This window comes from Acomys minous, assembly GCF_964271855.1.
Source record: "Acomys minous genome assembly, chromosome: 12".
NCBI classification, from domain to species: domain Eukaryota; kingdom Metazoa; phylum Chordata; class Mammalia; order Rodentia; family Muridae; genus Acomys; species Acomys minous.
In genome coordinates this window covers 22660543-22683889 of record NC_140493.1, presented here as the reverse complement: position 1 = coordinate 22683889, position 23347 = coordinate 22660543, and the positions used below count along the sequence as shown (strand labels likewise).

The 23347-nt window shown below is 47.9% G+C and overlaps 2 protein-coding genes across 2 annotated transcripts; one reads left to right on the top strand and one right to left on the bottom strand.

Moving 5' to 3' along the window:
• The first annotated feature begins 79 nt into the window (after positions 1-79).
• Positions 80-1830, top strand: TOMM22 (translocase of outer mitochondrial membrane 22). The gene is made up of 4 exons (XM_084751218.1): positions 80-254; positions 419-537; positions 911-1028; positions 1198-1830. Exons 1-4 carry the CDS (start codon positions 138-140, stop codon positions 1270-1272), a joined length of 429 nt encoding a protein of 142 aa, XP_084607344.1. The 5' UTR covers positions 80-137; the 3' UTR covers positions 1273-1830.
• Positions 1347-18409, bottom strand: JOSD1 (Josephin domain containing 1). Its single transcript, XM_084751217.1, has 4 exons — positions 17287-18409; positions 7015-7143; positions 6704-6898; positions 1347-5143 (listed from the first exon to the last, which is right to left on the bottom strand). The coding sequence occupies exons 1-4, from the start codon at positions 17469-17471 to the stop codon at positions 5044-5046; spliced, it is 609 nt and encodes a 202-aa protein (XP_084607343.1). The 5' UTR covers positions 17472-18409; the 3' UTR covers positions 1347-5043.
• Positions 18410-23347: the final 4938 nt, after the last annotated feature.

Here is a 23347-nt window from a genome sequence, read left to right as displayed (position 1 = left end):
GGGGTTAAGGGGGAGAGGGCTGACGAGATGTTGTGGCGTTCTTTCTCTCTAGCCAGCTCTACTCGCTACCGGAAGACGCTCTGTCCAGCGGCAGGCCGCTCTCACCGACTCCCTTCCGCTTCCGGTGTCCTACAGCCATGGCCGCCGCCGTAGCTGCAGCTGGCGCTGGGGAGCCACTGTCCCCCGACGAATTGCTCCCGAAAGCCGAGGCGGAGAAGGCCGAGGAGGAGCTGGAAGAGGACGACGACGACGAGGTGCTAGGGCCTGCGGGGAGCGGGGCGGGAACCGGCCATCGGGGCGTGGGTGCCGCGAGCCGGGAGGGCGGCTTCTCCGCGCGGCAGGGAAGGGCCGGGCCCCGGGCTCGGCGGCTCCGGTGGTGCCGCCGCTTCGCCAACGACCCTCCCCTCCTCCACCACAGCTAGATGAGACCCTGTCGGAGAGACTCTGGGGTCTGACGGAGATGTTTCCAGAGAGGATCCGGTCGGCCGCCGGAGCCACCTTTGATCTCTCGCTCTTCGTGGCTCAGAAGATGTACAGGTAAAGGGCACGAGTAGAGATGCCAAGCGTGTGCAGGGAGGAGTGACGGGTACTGTCAAAGGACACTGGGCCTCAGAAGCCGCAAATCAGAGTTTGAGTGACCTTGGATTCGACTCATTGTCATACCCCGAGTGTGGCTGGTCTTCTGCAGACTGGAGTTCTTATCTGGCAGGGGATGGTGGTGGGAGTTCTAGCGGGCTATCTAAGGTCATTCATTATAAGGGAGGCTTATAACAATGTACTGTAATCACTGGGTAATTACTACGCCCCCTGCCTCTGCTAGGAGTTTGGTGCAAGGTGGATAGGTTATGCTTTCAGAAACATGGAACTGCTGCACGTTCTGCTTTTCTTCACACACACTGTCGCTCTGCAGATTCTCCAGGGCAGCTTTGTGGATCGGGACCACTTCCTTCATGATCCTGGTTCTTCCTGTTGTCTTTGAGACCGAAAAGTTGCAAATGGAGCAACAGCAGCAACTACAGCAACGGCAGGTAAGCACATGCTCTGGGCTTTGGGCCAGCAGTGGAGGCCCAAGGAGGAAACTGGCACTTAACCCCAAGTGGGAGTAGGGCTGTGTACTTTAGGTACCTGACTGCTCAGCAGTGTAGAATTTGCCTACCCCTCAAGGGTGTCTTAACGCTCTTCTTTTTCCTTTTCCAGATACTTTTAGGGCCTAACACTGGGCTGTCAGGAGGAATGCCAGGGGCGCTACCTCCACTTCCTGGAAAGATCTAGATTGTTACTTCGGTGTTTGTCCTGGTGGGAGAACTTTGAAATTCAGTTGTGTTTGAACTGCTAATTGTTTGAACTTTTTAATTTTTTTTTTTAACTTTGGCACATCAATATATTTAAAACCTGGTGGGAACTTTCTCCATTTCTCATGGAGAAACCCCAGTTGGACCTGTGCCCTTCATAATGCCCTCACTTATTTCCTGTTCTCTGTTGATGGAGTACAACTACGTGGAAAGTTAGTTCCACCCTAGTCCTTTAGTAAGTTGCCCCTAAGGACTTTTCACATGCCCATGGTGGGAGAGAAGTGAGCACCCCTGACCATTAAGGGCTTTTTTTTTTTTTTTTTTTTTTTTTTTTTAAAGAATGGGAATGTATAGGCCGTGTAAACAATGTGGAACTGACAGAATCCACTACGGCTGCAGCGTTAGCCACACGGGGACTGTGGACAGAGCAAGGCACTCATTTTCTCTGCACATTTTGGCTCTTAGACCTCTGTGTGTATAAAAAAAGAAGTCAGAACTCACTTTTTGTATTTAAATATTAAAAGACCTCCAACTGAAAGTGTCATTGCTGTGTTTGTGATAAGTATTTCACACTTAGGCTGCTCTAGAAAGCCAAGGACATTGCCTACCAGATTTCCTCTTGCTTAAGCCATGAGCACCTCTATTTCAACCCCATTTTATGTGTCTTCAGTTGTAAAGTTTTGTTTTTTTTTTTTAAGACAGGGTTTCTCTGTGTAGCCCTGGCTGTCATGGAACTCATTTTGTAGAGCAGGCTGGCCTCAAAAGGCTTTTTTTCTTCAAGACAGGGTCTCATTGTATAGCCCTGACTGTCCTGGAACTCTGTAGACCAGAGCTGGCAGTGAACCCGGGACTTGCCTGTTGGGATTAAAGGCATGGGTCAGCACTGCCCCTACCCCCAAGGTGGTAGTGCTTACTGCCCTAAACTCAAGTATCACTTCCAGACTCCCACAGAAAGTGAAGGACAGAGTCTGGACGTGCAGTCTACACTGTATTTATAAACTGTTTACAGTGTGTGCTGCCTTCTAGTCTTGAGGGGTAGTCTGGAAATAGAGCTTGTTATCTAGTTGTTGTGTTTGTTGGGGGTAAAGAATCTCCATGGCCCAGGCTAACTTTGAACTTAGTCTTTCTCATGAGTGCTGAGGGCTTATGGGCATGCACACCTGGTAAGACTGCTTTCTTTCTAAGTAGTTGCAGTGAGTATCTGAGAGACTCAACTGTAGTACTATCTTTGAACCTTGCAGTTTTTCCACTCAATGTTGGTCTTTTGTTTTTCACTTTGTAGACCAGGCTGGCTTCAAACTCAGGATTGCCCACCTCTGCCTCCTGAGTGCTAGGATCAAAGCTGTACCACACTTTGACTTTGGTTTTTGTGCCAGTCTAAGCCTTCTATACGATCAGTTCTCAACAGCACTCTGGTTTAGGAAGTTGCATTATTCCCATGGGTTAAATAATCAGCACGGAGCCTGTCACTGCTGAGTCTAGATTCAAACCCAGCCTTCCAACCAGACCTCTGCTGTGTGCTCTCCAGGCCAGGGGCTCCAGTGTGCTTGGCCTTTCACTTGGTAATTAGGGAAAACACTAACAGATGGTCAGCGAGGTACAAACTCCAGCGGAAATCTCATTTTTAAAACTAAAATTCACGTGCCTTAGGAACATGCTTATTTTCTGAGGCAGGGTGTAGCCAGCTGTATCCCAGACTGACTGAACATAATACTCTTGCCTCATCTTCCCTACTGCTAGGACAGCGGGTGGTTGGGGGAACCCCTGCACTGAATCTCACCAAGTGAACACTTTGGTTTTTCAGGTGGGAGATTTGATCAAGGTGTCTCAGAGTGGTAACAGATCCCTCTTATGGAAGAATCACACCAAAGGTTTTTACTTAATCAGGCAACAAGTAGATTTGTATTCAGTTTTTCATTTTTAATATTTGGTTAAACAAAATACATCTTTGTAAACAAACCCAGCACAAGGCCAACAGAAAAAGGGAATAAAGCGAGAAAAACAAAGCCTAGGGCTGCCCCTTGCTGGGCATCAGGGTCAGGATGCCCCTTCCTTAAAAGGAATGGGGCTTTTTGCCCTTGGGCATCAACATGGGTCCCTGTTCCTAAGCACCAGAATTGGATATGAACAGAACCAGGCCTGAAATGCTTAAGTGTCTTTGTACATCCCACTGGCTCATGGGCTCCTGCATGGGACTCCTTTGCAGTGCCATTTGCACAGGCCCAAGCAGATCTGTAGGGAGGAGTCTCCTCTCTGAAGAAATGGCTTACTACCACCGACAGTGCCAATGGACCTGAGGTCCTGCTTGTGACAATCAGCAAGGTCGGCTGTCACTTCTGGCTGGTAGTGATTGGAATGTCATTGTGCAGGGGCAGAGCTCCCCATGGTGCCAAGCAGATCTGGTGTAGAAAATGGTGCAGGACGACTGTGGCTGAGTAATGCAACAGCCACTTGTGGCCTCTGCCACCCGAATAAAAAACGGCCTTGTTGAATTGAAGATACATGTGCAGAAAAGTGCTGGTGTAAACATGCACTCCAGTCACAGTGGGGAGATAGCCCCGCTTCATCCCAATAAGCTTGCTCAGGATTGACATGCAAGCCCCTGGGCTAGCTCTGCTGCCAAGGGAGAAGCCTGGCCAGTGGGGCAGCTCTCAGACCTGCAGAGACCATGGATCCGTAAGGGCTGGCCAGGTCCCCTGCCTGCCCACCAGCCTTGAAGGCTACCACAACACATTGGTGTGTGGTATGGTACTTATTTCCACTCCCTATTTTAAAAAATTACAGGTGAAAAATAGTCTAGAACTACTTGAGGTGGGGGGCGAGCCAACTCTGTTTTTAAAGGAAACTACACAAAGATGCACACAGCCACTCTGAGGCTCTGCTGCCAGAGCTCTGGTGCTCAGGATGTGCCTGCCAGTTCTTGCTCTCAAACTGAAGCTTACCTTCATGGCAGTTTCCCTCACCCAACTGTGGAATTTGGTGTCAGTGGTAGATGTGTTTCTGATCTTTGCTAAAATGGATCAACTAGGAGTACTGTCCCTCTTCACTGTCTTTTGCCCCAGAGCCTCCTAAGTCAGGGTAGTGAAATGGTAGGGACATAACTGGAATGAAAAGCCGCATGAGACTGTTCTGCTGTGGCACTAGCCATATAACGTTAGGTATCTCACCGTCGTCTCTGGAACACTGTGCAATTCACCTACTTTGGAATATAAGACGTTTTCATTATAAAACTCCAAGGCTGGATGGGATTAAAAATGGGACAAGAGGTGGCACTATGATTGCAGATGGCATGCGGTGCCACCACTGGGACTTGACAGTTTCCTGAGAAGCTTGTGCTCTGGGTCCTTTGAGCCAGTCACTGGCTTGTACTGTGTCCTCAGATTCCCCTGGTGTCCTAGGAGAGAAAGGACGTGGCCTCCCTGTGCCAGGAACATCAGTACCAGGAGAACCTGTGTCAAGACCTCATAGGAAGGGGAAAGCAAGCAATGCCTACCCTCACAAAGGACCCCTTCACCTCCCTCTCTGAAATAGAAAAGGGTGTTTACTGGCTTGCTTGCCCTAAGCGTTCAGAGCTCCTACCTTCTTCCCCAGGCACAGCGCTGGGTGGCTGTGACAGTCTACACATCTGTGCTATTGCACTGGCAAATCTAAAGGAAAACCCAATGAGATGTTTGGGAAAGTGGACTGTCGAGGCCACAGCACATCAAAGAGGGCTGGAGGGTTGAGGCAAAGAGTAGGTCTGGCAGAACTGTCACACATCGGCCCTCCAGCTCTGATGGGCTTCTACTTCTTCCGGTACCACCAATAGGAGTTCACAGTTTTTTCCTCGCAAGTGGTATTTTAGGAATTTCCTATGGGAGAGGGAATAGATAAAAAACGAGATGCCGGTGAGTTGTAGATTGCAGTCCTTGGGCCACTGATTCACCAGAATCCTCCCCACTTACACCTGTGGCAACCCCCCCCCCCTTTTCCTTTTCTTTTCTTGACAGGGTTTCTCCAAGGTGGCCAAGCATGGTGGTGCACGCCTTTAATCCTAGCACTCAGCAGGCAGAGGCAGGTGGATTTCTTGCGTTCAAGGGCAGCCTGGTCTACATTGTTCCAGGATACACAGAGAAACACTGTCAAGAAAAAACAAAACAACAACAAAAAGTCCAAGGTGACTGACTCAGTTTTGGTTACCATTCCATTCCTGTTAGAATTCTAGTCTGGGACTGGAGAGATGGCTCAGCAGTTAAGAGCACTGTCTGCTTTTCCAGAGGTCCTGAGTTCAATTCCCAGCAACCACATGGTGGCTCGCAACCATCTATAATGTGACCTGATGCCCTCTTCTGGCCTGCAGGTGTACATTCAGGTAGAGCTCTGTATACATGGAAAAAAAAAAAAATCTAGCCTCAATTTCTGCTCATCCTCATATAAATTACTGCCATTAGTGGCCAATGGTGAGAGGACAGGAATATAGCATATTTTGATGGTTACTAAGTTTCCTTTTTCTTTTTTTCCTTTTGGTTTTTCTCTGTGTAGTCTTGGCTGTCCTAGACTCACTTTGTAGACCTGGCTGGCCTTAAACTCACATAGATCCACCTGTCTCTGCCTCCAGGGTGCTGGGATTAAAGGCATGTGCCACCACACCCAGCTGTTACTAAGTTTCAAACCAATAAAACAGCCTAAACCTGGACCAACTCAAGGTAAAGCATTTGCTAAGCAGGCCTGACAATCTGACCTAGATCCTAGGAACCCGCAGTGGATGAAGAGGACTCCTGAAAACTGTCCTTTGACCTCCTCCATACATGTCCAGGAACACACAGAGTGCTAGGATTAAAGGTGTGAGCTACCATACCTGGCCACCCTTGGAGTTTTAAGATTGCCAAGGAGGCAAAGGCAGGCAGATTTCTGAGTTTGGGTTAGCCTGGCCTACAGAGTCCAGGATACATAGAGAAACCTTTTCTAGAAAAGAAACAAAAACCACACAAACAAAAAGAAATAATAAAAGGAAAATCTCTGTCACAAGGCAGGGTGTGGTGGTGGCTCATGCCTTTAATCCCAGAAGACAGAGTTTGAGGCCAGCCTGGTCTACATAGAAAGTTCCAGGACATCTGGGACTACCTAGAGACCCTGTCATGAAAACAACAACAAAAAATGAAAAAGCTTTAGTCACAGAGAAACTTAGCCCTGCCTGGACTGAACGCCATCTTCCTCCCTTATCCTACAGAGGGGACAATGTCAGCCCCGTCAAACTAGGAGGCTAGAATCACAGGATAGGACAACTGCTCATCAAAGGGATGGAGTCCTAAGTCTCCAATCCAAGAAGACAGGAAAGGACCCAAGGACATAAGGGATTTCATTTCCTTTGTCAAATAAGAAGAGCTCGGCTTTCCCAGCACAAAGCCCAGCAGCCCGGCCTTGAAGGTCACCTGAGCTCACTCTCGCCTCCAATCCACTCTGGCATCTTGAGTTTGGAGTCAAGGTTGTAGTAGGCCCCTCCCACCTCACGAACGCAGATCCAGTGCTGCCTTTTGAGAGGCAACTTGAGTGGACCCCAGCACAGGCTGGAGGGCAGGTTCATGATGAAGCCCATGACGTTAGTGAGAGCAATGACACCCACGTCCCTGCAGAAGAGAAAAGGCGTCAGGCTCTGGGGCAGCCACACTCCACGGTTGCCCCCATTCACTTGGGGTTGGAACCACACCCAGCTGTGGTCAGTAAATTAAGTTCGGTTCTCTACCTGCGCTTGTCCCACCAAACAGCTTCGTAGCCTTTGGTTTGAAGTGCTGCCATAATGACATTCACATCATAGTTCCCATTTCCCAGCATGCTCTTCTTGTGGGGCGTCACCATAGTGTTGGGAGACAACCTACAAATGTAAAAGGAAAAGCTTAGGATTGCTGATCTGCACAGCCTCCCCAGCCAGAAAAGCACTTTACAGTGTTGCCCCTGGAAGCTGGTTCCTGCAAGCGGAACAGTCTCACGAGTTTCTACCTAAGCATCGCATGCCTGGCTCCTGCTAGCCTAGAGATTACTTCTCCCAGTGCAAAACAATTCAGGGAAGTTGAACGTATCTGGCCTTTTGGGAGGAGTGCTGCAGTGAAGGGAATGACCACAGGAAATGATCTGCTGGTCTCCTTTACCAACTGTCACCACAGCCTTCCTACTGCTATTTCTACTTTGATACAAACCTTTAAAAAAAAAAAAAAGGCAAAGCAGGGCATGGTGGTGCCATACAACTTTCATTAGGGCACTCAGAAGGCAGAGGCAGGCAGGTCTTTGTGAGTTCAAGTCCAGCCTCATCTGCTAAGTTGTAGGCCAGTGAGAACTACATAGTGAGATCTTCACTATAAATGTAAAAAGCACCAGTAGTTGGTGTGTGTCATTTAAAAACAGCACAGGTAGTAGCTGTTACCCTCCCTTTTTGCAATTTAAATACTCTTAAGGCTTGTGCTTCCATAATCATTAAATATTCAAAGGTGTGTGTGTGTGTGCGTGCAGTGGCTGAGACAGGCAGCACGATGCAGGAACTGGAGCCAAATGAAAAGCAATAGAAAGTGCCGAGGCCTGTGTTAGACTGGAGTGCAGAGCTCACGCAGGAGCCATCTACCGTCCGCGCGCTTCTGTGTGTGGACGCGTGTGTGCCTGTGTGTATCCTAAAAAAAGAAAAATGAAAAGCACCAAGAATCAATTCAAGCCAGGCGTGGTGGCACACACCTTATCCCAGCACTTGGGAGGCAGAGGCAGGCGGATCGCTGTGCGTTCAAGGCTAGCCTGATCTACACAGCAAGTTCAGGACAGCCAAGGCTAACACAGAGAGACCCTGTCTAGGAAAAACAAAACAAACAAAAAGTAGGCAGAGGCAAGAGACTGAGTTTCTTTTAAAAAAAAAAAATGTATACCAGACAGAGTTCAAATGTTAGCTCTGGTGGTCTACCCAGCTTTCAACTACGGTCTCCACACTAGCTCAGGCTGGTCTTGAAATCAGGACCCTCTTGCCACAGCTCGCGTGCCAGAATTACAGATATACACCACCCCACCTATTTCAAACCCTTCCATTTTTCATCGAGGCCTATGCTAAAGGCATTTCCAACCCTATTATTTGTTTTTTCACAGTATTGACAAGCCAGGAGATGAGGATAACCATCTTTTTGTTTTGTTTTGTTTTTCCCAGACAACGTTTCTGGCTGTCCTGGAACTCATTTTGTAGATCAGGCTGGCCTTGAACTCACAGAAATCTACCTGCTTCTGCCTCCCAAATGCTAGGAGTAAAGAGTGCGCCACCACACCCCATTGAGGAAGGCCATCTTGACGGGCAGGTCAACATGTCTTTTTGTTGTTGTTGGATTTGTTTGTTTTTGAGACAGGGTCTCTCTACACTGGCCTGACTGTCGGGGAGCTCACAGAGATCTATGAGCCTGCCTGCCTATGCCTCTCAAGTGCTAGGACCCAAGGCACACGGCACATCATGGGTTAGTAAGTCTTTTAACATTCTTGTAAAGGGAAAGATGTGTTGGGTTCCTCAGGAAGGAAGGTACCAGAGGCTGCAACATGTCATTTCCAGAAAAAAATATCTACTTTGAGCCAAAGAAGTCAATTCTAAAACTTTAAGAAATCTCAATTAAAGCAAAACAAAACTTTCTTCAAACATAGCACCCATAGTGATTTAGGATGGGTGTTGGCAGTGCCGGAGCCTCATGCAGGCCAACCAAGCACTCTGGCACCTGAGCATATCACAAGCTCCATTCTTTAAAAAATAAAGCCGCTTAAAACTCTCCAGTCTCAAGGGGTGGTGGTGCACACCTGTAATTCCAACAGTTAGGAGTCTGACGCAGGCCTGGCCAGCCTGGACTACAGTGTGCGACCCTGTCTCAAAAAACAAAAGGAATGAGTGGAGGGCTGAAGAAACCCAGCACTCCCAGAGCAGCTCAGAACCCTGTAAGTCCAGTTCTGTGGGACCTGAAGCCCCTCCCTGGTGTCCATGAGCAACGGACACAAGTGGGGCACAAACATATATGCAGTCAAAAAAACATACCCATAAAGTAAAAGTAAATAAATCTTTAAAAAATATGACCAGAGCTGGGTGTGCGTGTGCCACCATGCTGAGCACCGCAGGGATTTAGGGCTGGGGAATTGGTTCAGTGGCTGAGGGCACTGGCTGCTCTTCAGGTTTGGTTTTCAGCACTCACATGACGGAATTCCAGTTCCTAGGGAGCTAATACCTTCTGCCTTCTGCTGGCACCAGGCACACACTTGGTACACATACATGTAGATAAAATATCCTACACATGAAAAGTATTTCTTGCTGGGTGGTGGTGGCGCACACCTTTAATCCCAGCACTCCAGAGGCAGAGGCAGGGAGATCACTGTGAGTTCAAGGCCAGTCTGGTCTACAAAGCAAGTCTAGGTCAGCTAAGGCTACACAGAGAAACCCTGTCTCGAAAACAAAAACAAAAAAAGAGAAAAGTTTATTTCTCCTGACTGGTGCTTTTTCGCATACAATATATTTTCACCATGTTCTTTCCCCCCCCAACTCCTTTCAGATTCTTCTCACCTCCCTAACCACTCAACTTCATGTTTTCCTCTCAAAAGATAACAAAAACAAACAAACAAAAAGAACAAACAAACAAAAAAAACAAACCCACCCCAAACCCCAGAATGCCAAACTAAAAGAAGGGATCTGTTTTGTACTAGCCAAGCGCTCCTAGGCATGGGGCCTACCTTGAAGCATGGCTGATGCACCCAGTGACAACCTTTGGAGAAAACTGATATCGCACGGCTATGGTGACGCACACCTTTAATCCCAGCACTCAGGAGGCAGAGGCAGGTGGATTGCTGTGAGTTTGAAGCCAGTCTAGGACAGCCAAGGCTACACAGAGAAACCATGACTCGAAGAAAACAAACAAACAAACAAACAAACAAAAAAGAAAAGGAAAGAAAAAAGAAAAAAACCAAAAGCCCGAGGCATGGTGCTAGGAATGCTTGTTCTCCCAGAGGACCTGAGTGGATCCCAAGATCCACCCCAGGCAGCTCACAACCATCCAAACCCAGGTCCTAGGGATCTCATGCCCCCAGACTGTGCAGGTACCTGCACTCATGGGCACATATACCCACACCTTACACCACTTTTTGTACAGCCTGGCTGGTTAGGGGAACCCTGTTGCAGAAAGCCCCTCTGGGCTGGGTTACTGCTAGATTCTGAAAATACCTTATTGTGCATCAGCTTTTACTACTGTGCTTTGAGCAGAGACACTAGCATCCACATTGTGGGTCCTCTTGGAGGGAGCCTAGTAATCTTGGGCTGGCTTGCCTTGGCTTTTTTGAGGTCTGTTATTCTAAGTACCCAGTCCCTGGCTTTATGGGTAATTAGGGAGTGAGGCTTGAAGCAGAAAAGAAACTAAAAGAAAAAGGCATAAAGAATTATCTGTCACTGGGCATGGTGGCACACGCCTTTAATCCCAGCACTCCGGAAGGCAGAGGCAGGTGGATCACTAGGAGTTTGAGGCGAGCCTGGTCTATAAAGCAAGTCCAGGTCAGCCATGGTGACCCAGAGAAACCCTGTCTCAAAACAAAATGAAACAAAACAGGGACTGGAGAGATGGCTCAGAGATTAAGGGCATTGACTGCTCCTCCAGAGGTCCTGAGTTCAATTCCCAGCAACCACATGGTGGCTCATAACCATCTATAATATGATCTGATACCCCCTTCTGGCCTGCATGGGTACATGCAGGCAGAGCACTGTATATATAATAAATAAACAAATACATACATACCACCCACCCCCCAGAAAAGAATTAAGCCAGGTGTGGCAGCACATACCTTTAATCCCAGCACTTGGGAGGCAGAAGCAGGTGGGTCACTTTGAGTTCCAGGCCAGTGTGGTCTACAAAGCAAGTCCAGGACAGACAAGGCTACACAGAGAAACCCTGTCTCCAATAACCAAAAAAAAAAGAAAAAGAAAAAGAAAAGAAAAGAAGCCGGGCAGTGGTGGCGTACACCTTTAATCCCAGCACTTGGGAGGCAGAGGCAGGCGGATCGTTGTGAGTTCAAGGCCAGCCTGGTCTACAAAGTGAGTCCAGGACAGCCAAGGCTACACAGAGAAACCTTGTCTCAAAAAACAAACAAAACAAAACAAAACAAAAAACAAAAAAAAAAAAAAAGAAAGAAAAGAAAAGAAAGAATATGGAGGGAGACACGGAGGGCCACACATATTCCGAATTTATCCAAACATCATTGATACTAATTTATTGAAGAATTCATTTAGTACATTCAACCAAACAGTAAATCTTGAAACTTTTGTTTTATTTTGTTTTTTGTTTTTCGAGACAGGGTCTCTCTGTGTTAGCCTTGGCTGTCCTGGACTCACTTTGTAGACCAGGTTGGCCTTGGACTCACAGCAATCTGCTTCCCAGGTGCTAGGATTAAAGGTGTGCGCCACCATGGCCGGCTCAAGTCTTGAAACTTTAATAAACATGCCCAGGCTGAGCAATACAGGGAGTAATGACACAGGACTGTGCTCTACCACTTGGGAGGTAGAGGGCTGAGGCGGGCTCAGAGCATCTTCGTATACACAGTACATTCCAGACCAGTCTGGGCTGTGATCTCCTTTCAAAGAAAACCCAAACTGATCAATATAGGAATTGCTAGCAACAATTTCCATTCCATTCTATAGGGCTGCTGGTTGTCTGGTCCCAAGAAATCTCTTTCCCCAAAGTCTGGCATTTAGACAGAAGCCCTCAGGGACTTGGGAAAAGAGCATCAAAACTGCTTAAAAAAAAAAAAAGCATTCTCCTTATCTCTGGCAAAAGGGAACCTGGCTCTTCCATTAATACATGTCTGTGGCCTACTAGCACATCAAGGTCTATGCTAGCTTCTAGGCTCCTTCAATCGCTACTCAACAAACACCTGTTACACACTTCAGAGCCCTCCACCCAGGACCTGTTCCCCTTAAAGCTTTGGAAACAACCTCCCACCTCCTTACCCTCTGCTTTCTAGAGACAGCCTTAGAGGTTTGGAAAAAACATTTACCTTTTACCCACAGAGCAGTTAATTTCCTTTCTTTCTTTCCTTTTTTCCTTTTGATTTTTTGAGACAGGGTTTCTCTGTGTAGCCTTGGGTGTCTTGGACTCGCTTTGTAGATCAGGCTGACCTCAAACTTACAGCAATCCACCTGCCTCTGCCTCCCGAGTGCTGGGATTAAAGGCATGTGCCACCACGCCTGGCAATTTCCTTTTTTTTCTTTCTATCCCCACCTTGTTTTTTGTTTTGTTTTGTTTTGTTTTGAGACAGGGTTTCTCTGTGTAATAGGCCAGGCTGGCCTCAAACGCAAAGAGATTTTAGTTCCATTATTCTGCCCATTTCATTCACTGGTCATTTGATGAGGGATTGTCTACCCTTGTGACTCCCCTCCTACCCCAAGAAAGTCTTTTTTTTTTTTTTCTTTAACTTTAAGGATAACTGGCAGCCAACTGGGTTAGCTGCCTCATGGGTGTTATCATTTAATCCTTCCACAATCCTTAGATATTGTAAATAAGGAAGCTGAGGTGCAAAGGCTACAGTGACTTGCACAGTCACGCACAGCTGGTTAGTGGCACAGCAAGTATGCAGCCTCTAAGACAACCCTGACCAGCCTGCCCCCCCAGTCCCCACCCCCTTTCCTAATCCCCCCCACACGCTGTCCCAGAGCCCCTTGGGTACAGTGGCTGCAGCTCACACCTGCCTTGCTGATTTCCACAGAAATCTTGGGGCTTAGTCTAAGGTGAGCTCTGGCCAGGGCACCACCATGTCCTCACTCCTCTCCAAAAGTACTACTGCGCCTGCTCTGGTAGTGATTTGGGGTTTTAATGAAGGGGGGGGGGATTTAATCAACTTTTTTCCCCCTTAATTCTTTCTTTCATCAGAATTTCTTGGTATGTTTTTAAATAAAGCACAGCTCGTAAGAGTAGGTAAGCATCAGCTCTTCCCATTATGGGTTTGGATGAGCTACTCCACGGAGGTTGATCCTCAGCACCTTAGCTGGGCAGCGGTGGCGCACACCTTTAATCCCAGCACACAGGAGGCAGAGGCAGGCAGATCTCTGAGTTCCAGGCCAGCTTGGTCTATAGAGTAAGTACAAGGACAGCCAGGGCTACACAGAGAAACCCTGTTTCAAAAATCAAAAGCCAAAAACCAAACAAAACAACCTCAGCATTTTTCTCAGTCTCTCTCACCTTCCCAGACTTAAATGAGGCTCCTCCCACATCCTCAGGACAGTGCTTTCCTTTCACCAACGCGCCTAGCCCTCCGGTTCTCTTCCTCACTTAGAATGCCCTGAACCAGGCTAGCTTCTGTCTAATCAGATTATGGCAGCTATTCTATTTAGGAGAGGGGGTGCATAGGTAGCTGTAAGAACATCTCACCACCAAAATAGTGGGGAAGGGCCGGGAAAATTGTTTCAGGCCTAAGCATTTCAAAAGTAACCTAGCCCATCCTCCCCCCCAAAAACAAACAAACAAACAAACAAACAAAAACACGCTACCACAGGGCTGGAGAGATGGCTTAGTGGTTAACAGCACTGGCCGTTCTTCCAAAGGACCCAAGTTTGGTTCCCAGTCTGCACGTGACTGCTGACAACCACCTGTAACCCCAGTTCCAGAGAACTCAATACAAGCATGTGGTGCAAAGGCATTCATGCAGGCAAAGCACCCATACACATAAAATAAAATCTCAAAATAAGATAAATGCTTCTACAAGCTGAGCGTGAAGAGTAACACAACATTTGCTGACCATGCAGAAGGCCATGAGTGCAGGCACCCCAGAACCCTTCTTTTTCAGTTTAGACATACACATGGTAAACTGTAGGAGGTGGGATGCACAACGATGACGCATGTCCACCTTGGATACCCCCTCCTGGATGAAGCCTCAGCTACACCTGATTCCCCCCTCCCAACGCCCCTGCTGCTCAGCACCGCAGGCTCAGCTCTTAAAGTCTTACTCACTTCTATCCTGAGCATGAGTCATTCTCCACAGCGCTATTAAAACTCCACCCTTTTGTATTTCTCCTCCTTTAGCTAGTGAAAACTCAGCCGTTCTGATGAACTCCCTCTCAACAAATAGTTCTTCTCAACAGCTGCCTCCCGTTTCTACCACTCGTGAGCCACACTTTAAAAACAGTACGGGCAAACCTTGTCAGCTTTCTTTGTGAGTGCTGGTTTCTAGCGAGACCACCTTTCATCTCTAAATTCTTCTACTGTCCATGGCTCTCTCTGCACCTCAGCCCCTTAGGCCTGTCCCACCGAGGCGCAGCCCCGAGGTGCCCTGCTCAGCTTGTGTCCTCCACAGTGCCTCCCAGGACCTGGCACCATGCAAGTGACTAGTCTCCCTCTTACCTCTTTGTCTTTTACATTTTCCTCTAGATTCCTTCCATACATTTTTGGGAGGTTGTCTTTACGTATCCACACAGAATCTTTACAAATCAAAGTGTTCTATAAGAGAACCCCTTTTTATGGAATTCTATTACCAGAAGCACAGAAATACACCACAATTTGCAAAAGCTTTAAAAAAGGCACAGGGCGCCGGTCCCATGTGGGTGCCAGGCAAATATTTAGCATCTTTCATTCAGGGGAAAAAAAAAAACCACATCTGAAAGAGGCTCTCAATTCTCCACAAACACATATAGCCCAGACCCCGCAATCCAGTCCCACTTAATAGCTAGAAAGGCAGCTACTGAAGCTCTTGTTTCTCTGAGGAGCTTTTGCCGTCTGCAGCAAGCAGCTTGGAGGAGCACTCTGAGGCCCTGGAGCTAAATAAAGCTTGGGCCCAAATCTGGCCATTAGCAAATACAAACCCCACGTCCTGATTTCTTCGTCTGGAACAAGGGGAAGCAGCAGAGCCTTCCTCCCAAGCTGGGTGTGAGGACTCAGCTGCCTATGTGAAGACGGCCCTCAGACCGTGCCACGTGTTGAGTGGTTGCCATCTCAGGGTGAGATCTCCCCTGTCAGTCCAGGAGCTGGACTCAGAGAGGTCACAATCTGTCAACCTGAGCACAACTAACTGCATACAATCTGGCATTTGTTTACTGATGGGCAAAACTAGGCAGACTACATAAGCTCAGCCCTGGCTCCCCATGCCACTGCTAAGGTTGCTCTGAGATTGTCAGCACACACTATAAAGTACCAAGCACACTCAGATGCTCTTGGTTCCTTCACCTTGGTTATAGATAAGGAAACAATTCAGGGCTACCCAGAAGAAACAGGAACAGCTGCCCAAAAGGAGGCAGCTCAGAGGTGTGGGCCCTCCTTTCTGTCACATGGCTGGGTAGTCGAAGCCTCATTTGCTCACCTCCTGGAGCTTCATTACCTGAGGAGTGAACTGTTCTTGCAGATAATGGTCATGAGGCAAATGGCACATCTGCCCAGCTAAGGCAAAGACGTTATTCTGACCTTTATTGGCACTGGAAAATAATTACCCTCGCTGTAATTCTGGGAGAGCACTAGGGTTTAGAGCTCTTCACACAGGCAGCTACAGTTCTTTCAGGATAAGTGGTCCACACCTTCACAATTCACCCCAAAAAGCTCGTTCGAGCTGTAACTGACATTCCTGTGCAGCAGCTATTTCATTTCCAAGGGAGGAGCGTCAAAAAGGTCCTCTGGAGCCTCAGTGTTCACTGCTTAAAGCATCCTTGAGCTTTCTCTGCCCTGAGGTCTGGGTATACCAAACCTTTTCCAGTTGGAGAGGGATAAGACAGGCTCACCATCAAAGACGCTATGGACTGCAGCCGTGCTGTTGGGCCCAGCCAGACACTACAGAACTAACTCTCAAGGCTTGGCAGAAGGCTTTGGTAGAAGACTTTTCTTTTTTTTTTTTTTTTTTTTTTTTTTTTTTTTGGTTTTTTGAGACAAGGTTTCTCTGTGTAGCCTTGGCTATCCTAGACTCGCTTTGTAGACCAGGCTGGCCTCGAACTCACAGCGATCCGCCTGCCTCTGCCTCCCGAGTGCTGGGATTAAAGGCGTGCGCCACCACGCCCGGCGGTAGAAGACTTTTCAAAAACCAACGTAATGGGTATAAAACTGTACTCGGGCCACTTGTGGAGTGACGTATTTGTTCTCAGGGGTCTGTCATTTTTCTCATGGGGAAGGCAGTGCTCGGGGTTGCACCTAGGACCTCCTGCATGATGCGCAAGCGCTCCATCACTGAACTCCTCACCAGCCCCAAGAAGGGCACCATGCAGCAGCAGCAGGAGGAGGAGAGTCGGCTCCAGACACAGCGCAGCTGTTCAGAAGCTGCTCTGAACAAATCACTTGACCTTTCTGTGCCTTTCTCTCTCAGTGAAACGACTGTGAGGAGAGTCATACAAAACAGTGTGTGAGTGGTGGTGCACGCCTTTAATCCCAGCACTTGGGAGGCAGAGGCAAGAGGACCACTGTGAGTTTGAGGCCAGCCTGGTCTACAAAGTGAGTTTAGGATAGCCAAGGTTACACAGCCAAGGCTAGCCTGTCTCGAAAAATAAAAATAAAAATAAAAACCAGTGTGTGAAGAGCAGCATGGCCAGCACATGGCCTCAGAAAAGCTAAGCGCTGTGGAGATACTTTTCTCATGCTGCTCATCATGTCCCACCTCCAGTGACCGGTGACCGAATGTCGACATTATCTTGTGTCCCTCCTAGACTCTAAATTCCTTGGTGGCAGGGTCTGACAAGGAGGCATTACAGCAGTGACCACCAGTGGAGCTACAGACCTGAACTCAACCCTGAGTCCACGGCTTGTCGGGTTATCTGGCATCACGAAATGGAAATAACACATGCATCGTGGAGTCCCCTGTCTGACCAGATTCGTGGTGACAGCACAACTGTGGCTATTCCACGACAGATGGACCCCAGATGGTGGTTACCTCCCGTTCCTGCAGACACCATCTAATTCCCAACCCCCATCCCAATAGGGTTGAAGAGGCTTATGTCCCTAAGGCATTGCACCACCCACACAAATTCAGCAATATCAAGAAGTGGGGATCAAGGTGCCAAGCCGGGGAGCCCTACCTCTGGAAAATCTCCTGCAGCGTTTCCCGCGTGAAGGCGTTGCTGTCCTGGAAGACGTTGTTGAGGGCGTGAAGGGCACAGAGCTCCCTGCGCTGCTTCTCATGGTAGATTTGTGGGGGTGCCGCCTGGGGAGGCTCCAAGGATTCAGATTTGGCCTTGTCTCCTTTCCATGGCATGCAACTCATGTTTTTCGATTTAGGTTCCAGACAGAGCAGATAAACACCCCACTCCTTCTCTCCTGAGGGAGGTCTAGGCTCCTCTGTCTTCAGATTCCTGAGGTTCACCTTATGCTCTGGTGTCCATGATTTATGCTTTGTCACTGGGAGAAAAGGTTGGAATCAAAAGGGACAACAACAACAAAAAATTCACCTCTTCTCTCTTCTCGATAGAAAAATAAAACAACTTTTGGGTTAGTTTATTTAGCCACCACTTTCAAAGTGCAGAATTTAAAAGGAAAAAAAAAAAGACATAAAATGTAAGATTCCTCCCTTTAGCTACTTTCCTTTCCCACCCCCTTTGGAAAAAAAAAAGAAAACACCACGCTTTCCTGGCTGTGTTTTCCTCTCTGCAGATGCCAACTAGGCCTCAATGCAGGAGGGCAGAGCCGAATGGGTCACATCGCTCCTTTTCTTCCATTTCGTCCGAATCACGACGCCACAGACTCCGAAGACCCGGCTGGGTAGTGGAGAAAACGCCCGATGCAGACAGCTAGCGTGAGCCGGCGGATCTGCGGTCGCGGGCCGCGCGGGGGTTTCGGGGGCAGCGCTCCATGCCCGCCGGCGGGCAGGCGGACTCGGCCCAACGGAGGAGACACCTCGCTTCTGCGCGGGCGGAGCCGCGGGAGAGCCGGGGGAGGGGACCGGCGGCCCGAGCGCCACTGCAGGGAGGTCCCGCCCGGCCCGCGAGGGTGCGGCCGGACGCCTTGCCTCGCCCGGTACAACCCTGGCCCACCCGGCTGACCGTCCCCGCCGCGACTTCCCGCTGTCACGTGAGGCAAGCCCGGGCGCCCTCCCGCCGCCTGCCCCAAGGGGACCGCTCGTCGCCCCTTCGTCACCACCTGGAGCTCGCCGGCCGCCACCTGGGCCGCGCGCACGCGGACGAGCAGGGGGGCACAGCGGCCGGGCACGCGCACCTGAGCCCGACGTCAGCGGCGTTCGCCCGGCGCGCGCCCCGGACACGCCCCCGCGTCGGCCCCGCCCTCCAACCTTTCGTCATCTGTGACGAGGGTGTGACGTAACCTGCGCGGGCTGTTGGGGGCCACCGCCTCGCGCTTGTAGTTCGCGGTGATGTTCTGCTGGACTGCGGAGCCCCACGGGAGTGGAGAAGGTGCACTTGTCACTTCTCCGCAGCTCCGCCCCGGCGCCGGCTCCCGCCTGGACCCCGCAGAGCCCTCCATCGAGGGGAGTGCTTTCTTGAGTCTGGACGGACGGAGGCTCCTGCTTTACCAAAGCTGTCGAGCATAATCTTGGTTGGTGAATCCGTCGGCCTCCAGTTTTCTTTGAGAGCTGGGGCGGGGGAGGAGCCTTGCGAGGAGTCATATTTCAAATAGAAATGAGAGTTCTATTTCAGATCCTTGGTGTCATATTTCCGTTCACTCCACACAGCCCCACTGCCCTTTTGGTCTGCAACCTCCTCTTGATGGCTGTAGTTCATTACGCTTTCCTTTCTGTGTTTTCTTTTTCCTTCCAATCCTTTTTTTGGACACAGTGTGTGTGTGTGTGTGTGTGTGTGTGTGTGTGTGTGTGTGTGTGTGTGTGTCCTCGAACTCATTACATAACCAAGAACTCCAATGTATGTGTGTGTGTGTGTGTGTGTGTCCTCAAACTCATTACATAACCAAGAACTCCAATTTCTGCAGGGCAGGAGATCAAACCCAGGGTCTGGTACATGCTAGGCAAGCACTCTACCAACGAAGGCTCCCTATTTTCTGAGTTTAGCTGAGTGCATTGTGTCAAAAAGCAAACTATTTGCAGTTTCTCTTGGATTTAAATTAAGTCATCTCTGGCCGACTTCCTTTCAGATTTTTGTTGGGGGTGGGGTGGGGTGGGAAACAAATTTGCACTTTCAAAGCAGTGGTTTCCTTAATCCTCAAGACCATTCCAGTCAACAGTGTTGCGCAACACATCTGAGTGATTTCCACATGGTAGAGTCCTCTCCCTCTACCTAGACTGCTTTTGATTTATCTTGAACTTTTTTGTGTGATTTGTGAACCCCCAAACGGTTACCGTGTACTTACATAGGATTTAGCACCTAGGAGCTTGCTGCGCAGCTAGATTTATTGTAAACAATTTATATAACACACATAATTACATAATACCAAGTGACATATTAAGGATTTCTCTTTCTCAGCAAGAAAACTGAAGCACAGCCGGGCGTGGTGGTGCACGCCTTTAATCCCAGCACTCGGGAGGCAGAGGTAGGCGGATTGCTGTGAGTTCGAGGCCAGCCTGGTCTACAAAGTGAGTCCAGGACAGCCAAGGCTACACAGAGAAACCCTGTCTCAAAAACAAAAACAAAAACAAAAACAAAACAAAACAAAACTGAAGCACAGAGAAGTTTATGGAGATGATTGAAATCACTGTGTCTGTAGTGAATTAAGGGTTTGAGTTTGCGCAGGTCTGTGAGAGAGTGTCAGATCCACTGGAACTGGACTTACAGACCGTTGTGAGTTGCTATGTTGGTGCTGGGAATTGAACCTTCGTCCTTTGGAAGAGCACCCCATGCTCTTAACAACTGAGCCATCTCTCCAGCCTGGGTATTACCTCTAAAATGTTAATTTTTACACTCATTCTCCCATTCAATTAAAAAAGTAAGTACTCAGAATATATATCCTTTCTGGAAAAAAATCCTTATGGAACAAGGACATGGGGTTTTTTGTTTGTTTTGTTTTTCAGTCAGGTATCAATGTATTCTGAAATTGAACTCTTTCTGGTCATACAATGCTAAATATCAACCAAAGCAATAGAATTAATACAACTGGCACCTCTGCTCACCCCAGACAATTGAATTGTTAATATTTGGAGATACTGTTAGAACCACAGATAAAAGGCCCCTCCTTTAATCCTAGCACTTGGGAGGCAGAGGAAGGTGGATCACTGTGAGTTCGAGGTCAGCCTGATCTATAAAGTGAGTCCAGGACAGCCAGGGCTACATAGAGAAACCCTGTTTTGAAAACAAACAAACAAACAAAAACAAAAAACAAAACAAAACAAAAAACAAATAAAAGGTCCCACAAAACTGCCTCTCACTTCAGATGCCAGTTAGGATCTGAAGGAATTTCTGGCCCATTCCACTCTTAAAACATTCCGCATGGGCCTTCCTGGTCCAACTCAATCTGCTACCATAGCTCACTTACCCTAGAAATGTGCTAGTCTCATATTTACCAGTATATCACAAAGGATATCAGCCAGGCAGCGGTGGAGCACCCCTTTAATCCCAGCACTCAGAAGCAGGTGGATCTCTGAGTTCGAGGCCAGCCTGGTCTACAAAATGAGTTCCAGGACAGCCAGGGCTACACAGAGAAACCCTGTCTTGAAAAACCAAACAAAACCCAAACCAAAACACCTACCAAAACAGAAACAAACAAACAAAAAACCAAAGGATATCACAAAATGTACAGAGAAACAGCCAAATGATAGAGGCACAGAGCAAAGCATGTGGAAGGGGGCTTCCATGCCCGCTATGGGTGAGACATCTTCAGAAACCTTCACAGGGCTTAGGAGACAGTTCAGCATAAGTGAGGACCTGAGTTTGGCTCTCCAGCACCCACATTAAGAGCTAGGCAGTGGGGCTGGAGAGATCGGTCAGAGGTTAAGAGCACTGCCTGTTCTTCCAAAGGTCCTGAGTTCAATTCCCAGCAACCACATGGTGGCTCACAACCATCTATAATGAGATCTGGTGCCCTCTTCTGATGTGCAGGCGTACATGCAAGCAAAAACAAAACAAAACAAAACAAAACAAACAAAACAAAAAGCCAGGCAGAAGGGTCCATTCCTTGTAATCTGAGGGGAAGCAGAGGCATGAAGATCCTTAGGGTTTCCTGGGCAGCCAGTCTAGTCAAATTGGTAAGATGAGAGACTTATCTCAAAAATTAAGATGGGGGGCTGGAGAGATGGCTCAGTGGTTAAGAGCACCGCCTGCTCTTTGAGAGGTCCTGAGTTCAATTCCCAGCAACCACATGGTGGCTCACAACCATCTATAATGTTATCTGATGCCTTCTTCTTCTTTGGCAAATAAAGCATTCATATAAAATAAATAAATCTTTAAAAAAAATTAAGATGGAGGGGGCTGGAGAGATTGTCCAGCAGTTAAAAGTACATGATGCTCTTTCAGAGTTCTCAGCATCCACACAGCGCTCACAGCCACCTGTAAGTCCAGTTCCAGGGGGTCTAACGTCCTCTTTTAGCCTATGTAGGCACCAGGCATGCCCTTGGCGCAATACATACATGGGCAGGACAGTCATATACATAAAATAAAAGCAAATTTTTTAAAGCCTAGCATGATGATCCATGCCTTTAATTCCAGCACTCAGGAGCCAGAGGCAGATGGATCTCTGTAAGTTTAAGGAAAAAAAATATATTCTTTATATATATGGCTATATATATGGGTCTCTGTAAATATATATATTTCACACACACACACACACACACACACACACACACACACACACACATATATATGGCTCATCTAGCAAAGGTGTTTGCCATGAAAGCCCAGAGACCTAAGTTTGATCATTAGAATCTATGTAATGGTGAAAGGAGAGAACCAACTCCATGAAGTCATCTTCAAAGTGCCACATGTGTGCACGGCATAGGTGTGCCTGCCACACATCACACACACAATCATAAATATTTGTTTTTCAAGACAGGGTTTCTCTGTGTAGACCTGGCTATCCTGGAACTCTGTAGACCAGGCTGGCCTCAAACTCACAGAGCTCTGCCTAGTTCTGCCTCCCCAAGTGCTGGGATTAGTTAAAAGGGGAAGAGTGGCTGAGGAGGCACCCAGCACCAACTTCTGGCCTCCACACATATATGCACACATGAGCATGCATGCACAAATACACGGACACAGCCTTCATGTATCCAGTTCTCAGGCACCCAAGTTAGACTTTGTCCTTCAGAGAAGGGTTGTTTAATTTTTTTTTTTTTTTAGTTTTTGCTTATGGATGTTTTGTCTGCATGTATGTCTGTGTACCATGTAGATACCTGGTGCCCGAGAATGCCAGAACTGGAGTTATAATGGTTGTGAGCAACCATATAAGTGATGGGAATCAAATTCTTTCTCTCTGGAAAAACAGTCAGTGCTCTTAACTACTGAATCATCTCTCCAGCCCCCTTTCAGGGATATTGTTTGCTTGTTTTTTGTTTTGTGAGACAAGGTTTCTCTGGGTAGTCTTGGCAGTTATGGACTCAATTTGTAGAACCAGGCTGGCCTTGAACTTACATCGATCCACCTACCTCTGCCTCCCTGACTGCTGGGATTAAAGGCGTACGCCACCATGCCTGTCTCCTTTTCAGGGATTTTATGAAAGCTTCAACACATAGTTATCAGGGTTAAATCATTAGCCATGGCCAGGTGTGGTGAGTTCAAGGCCAGCCTGGTCTACAAAGTGAGTTTAGGACAGCCAGTGTTACACAGAGAAACCTTGTCTTGAAAAACAAAAAACAAAACAAAACAAAATCATTAGCCATAGGTGATTATCTTGAGTCAGGGTTTGTCTGTGTGCCCCTGGCTGTCCTGGAACTTGCTCTGTAGACTAGGTTGGCCTTGAATTCATAGAGATCCACCTGCCTATGCATCCAGAGGGCTGGGATTAAAGGCGTGTGCCACCACCTAAATTTTCTTTTCAGATTTTTCATTTTAATCTATCTGTCCAGTTGACTTGCTGGCATGCAAAAAGCAAATGTCACTCTGGACCTTCTGATAGTTTAAGGAGGTAGACTAAGACCTAATACACCATATCATACAGTTGACAAATGACGAAAACAATGTCATGATATTTGACTTTTCTAACAAAGCAACATTTTAATATTCTTAACTACATCATGGGATCAGATAAAAG

What these genes read in the sequence shown, in the direction of transcription:
- TOMM22 (XM_084751218.1), top strand. Translation starts at nt 138, where the DNA reads ATGGCCGCCGCCGTAGCTGCAGCTGGCGCTGGGGAGCCACTGTCCCCC. An exon ending in GTGGCTCAGAAGATGTACAG is followed by an intron (nt 538 to 910) that starts GTAAAGGGCACG and finishes GTCGCTCTGCAG; the next exon opens with ATTCTCCAGGGCAGCTTTGT. An exon ending in AGCAACTACAGCAACGGCAG is followed by an intron (nt 1,029 to 1,197) that starts GTAAGCACATGC and finishes TTCCTTTTCCAG; the next exon opens with ATACTTTTAGGGCCTAACAC.
- JOSD1 (XM_084751217.1), bottom strand. Translation starts at nt 17,471, where the DNA reads ATGAGTTGCATGCCATGGAAAGGAGACAAGGCCAAATCTGAATCCTTG. An exon ending in CTGCAGGAGATTTTCCAGAG is followed by an intron (nt 7,144 to 17,286) that starts GTAGGGCTCCCC and finishes TTACATTTGTAG; the next exon opens with GTTGTCTCCCAACACTATGG. An exon ending in GGAGGCGAGAGTGAGCTCAG is followed by an intron (nt 5,144 to 6,703) that starts GTGACCTTCAAG and finishes CCTCTCCCATAG; the next exon opens with GAAATTCCTAAAATACCACT.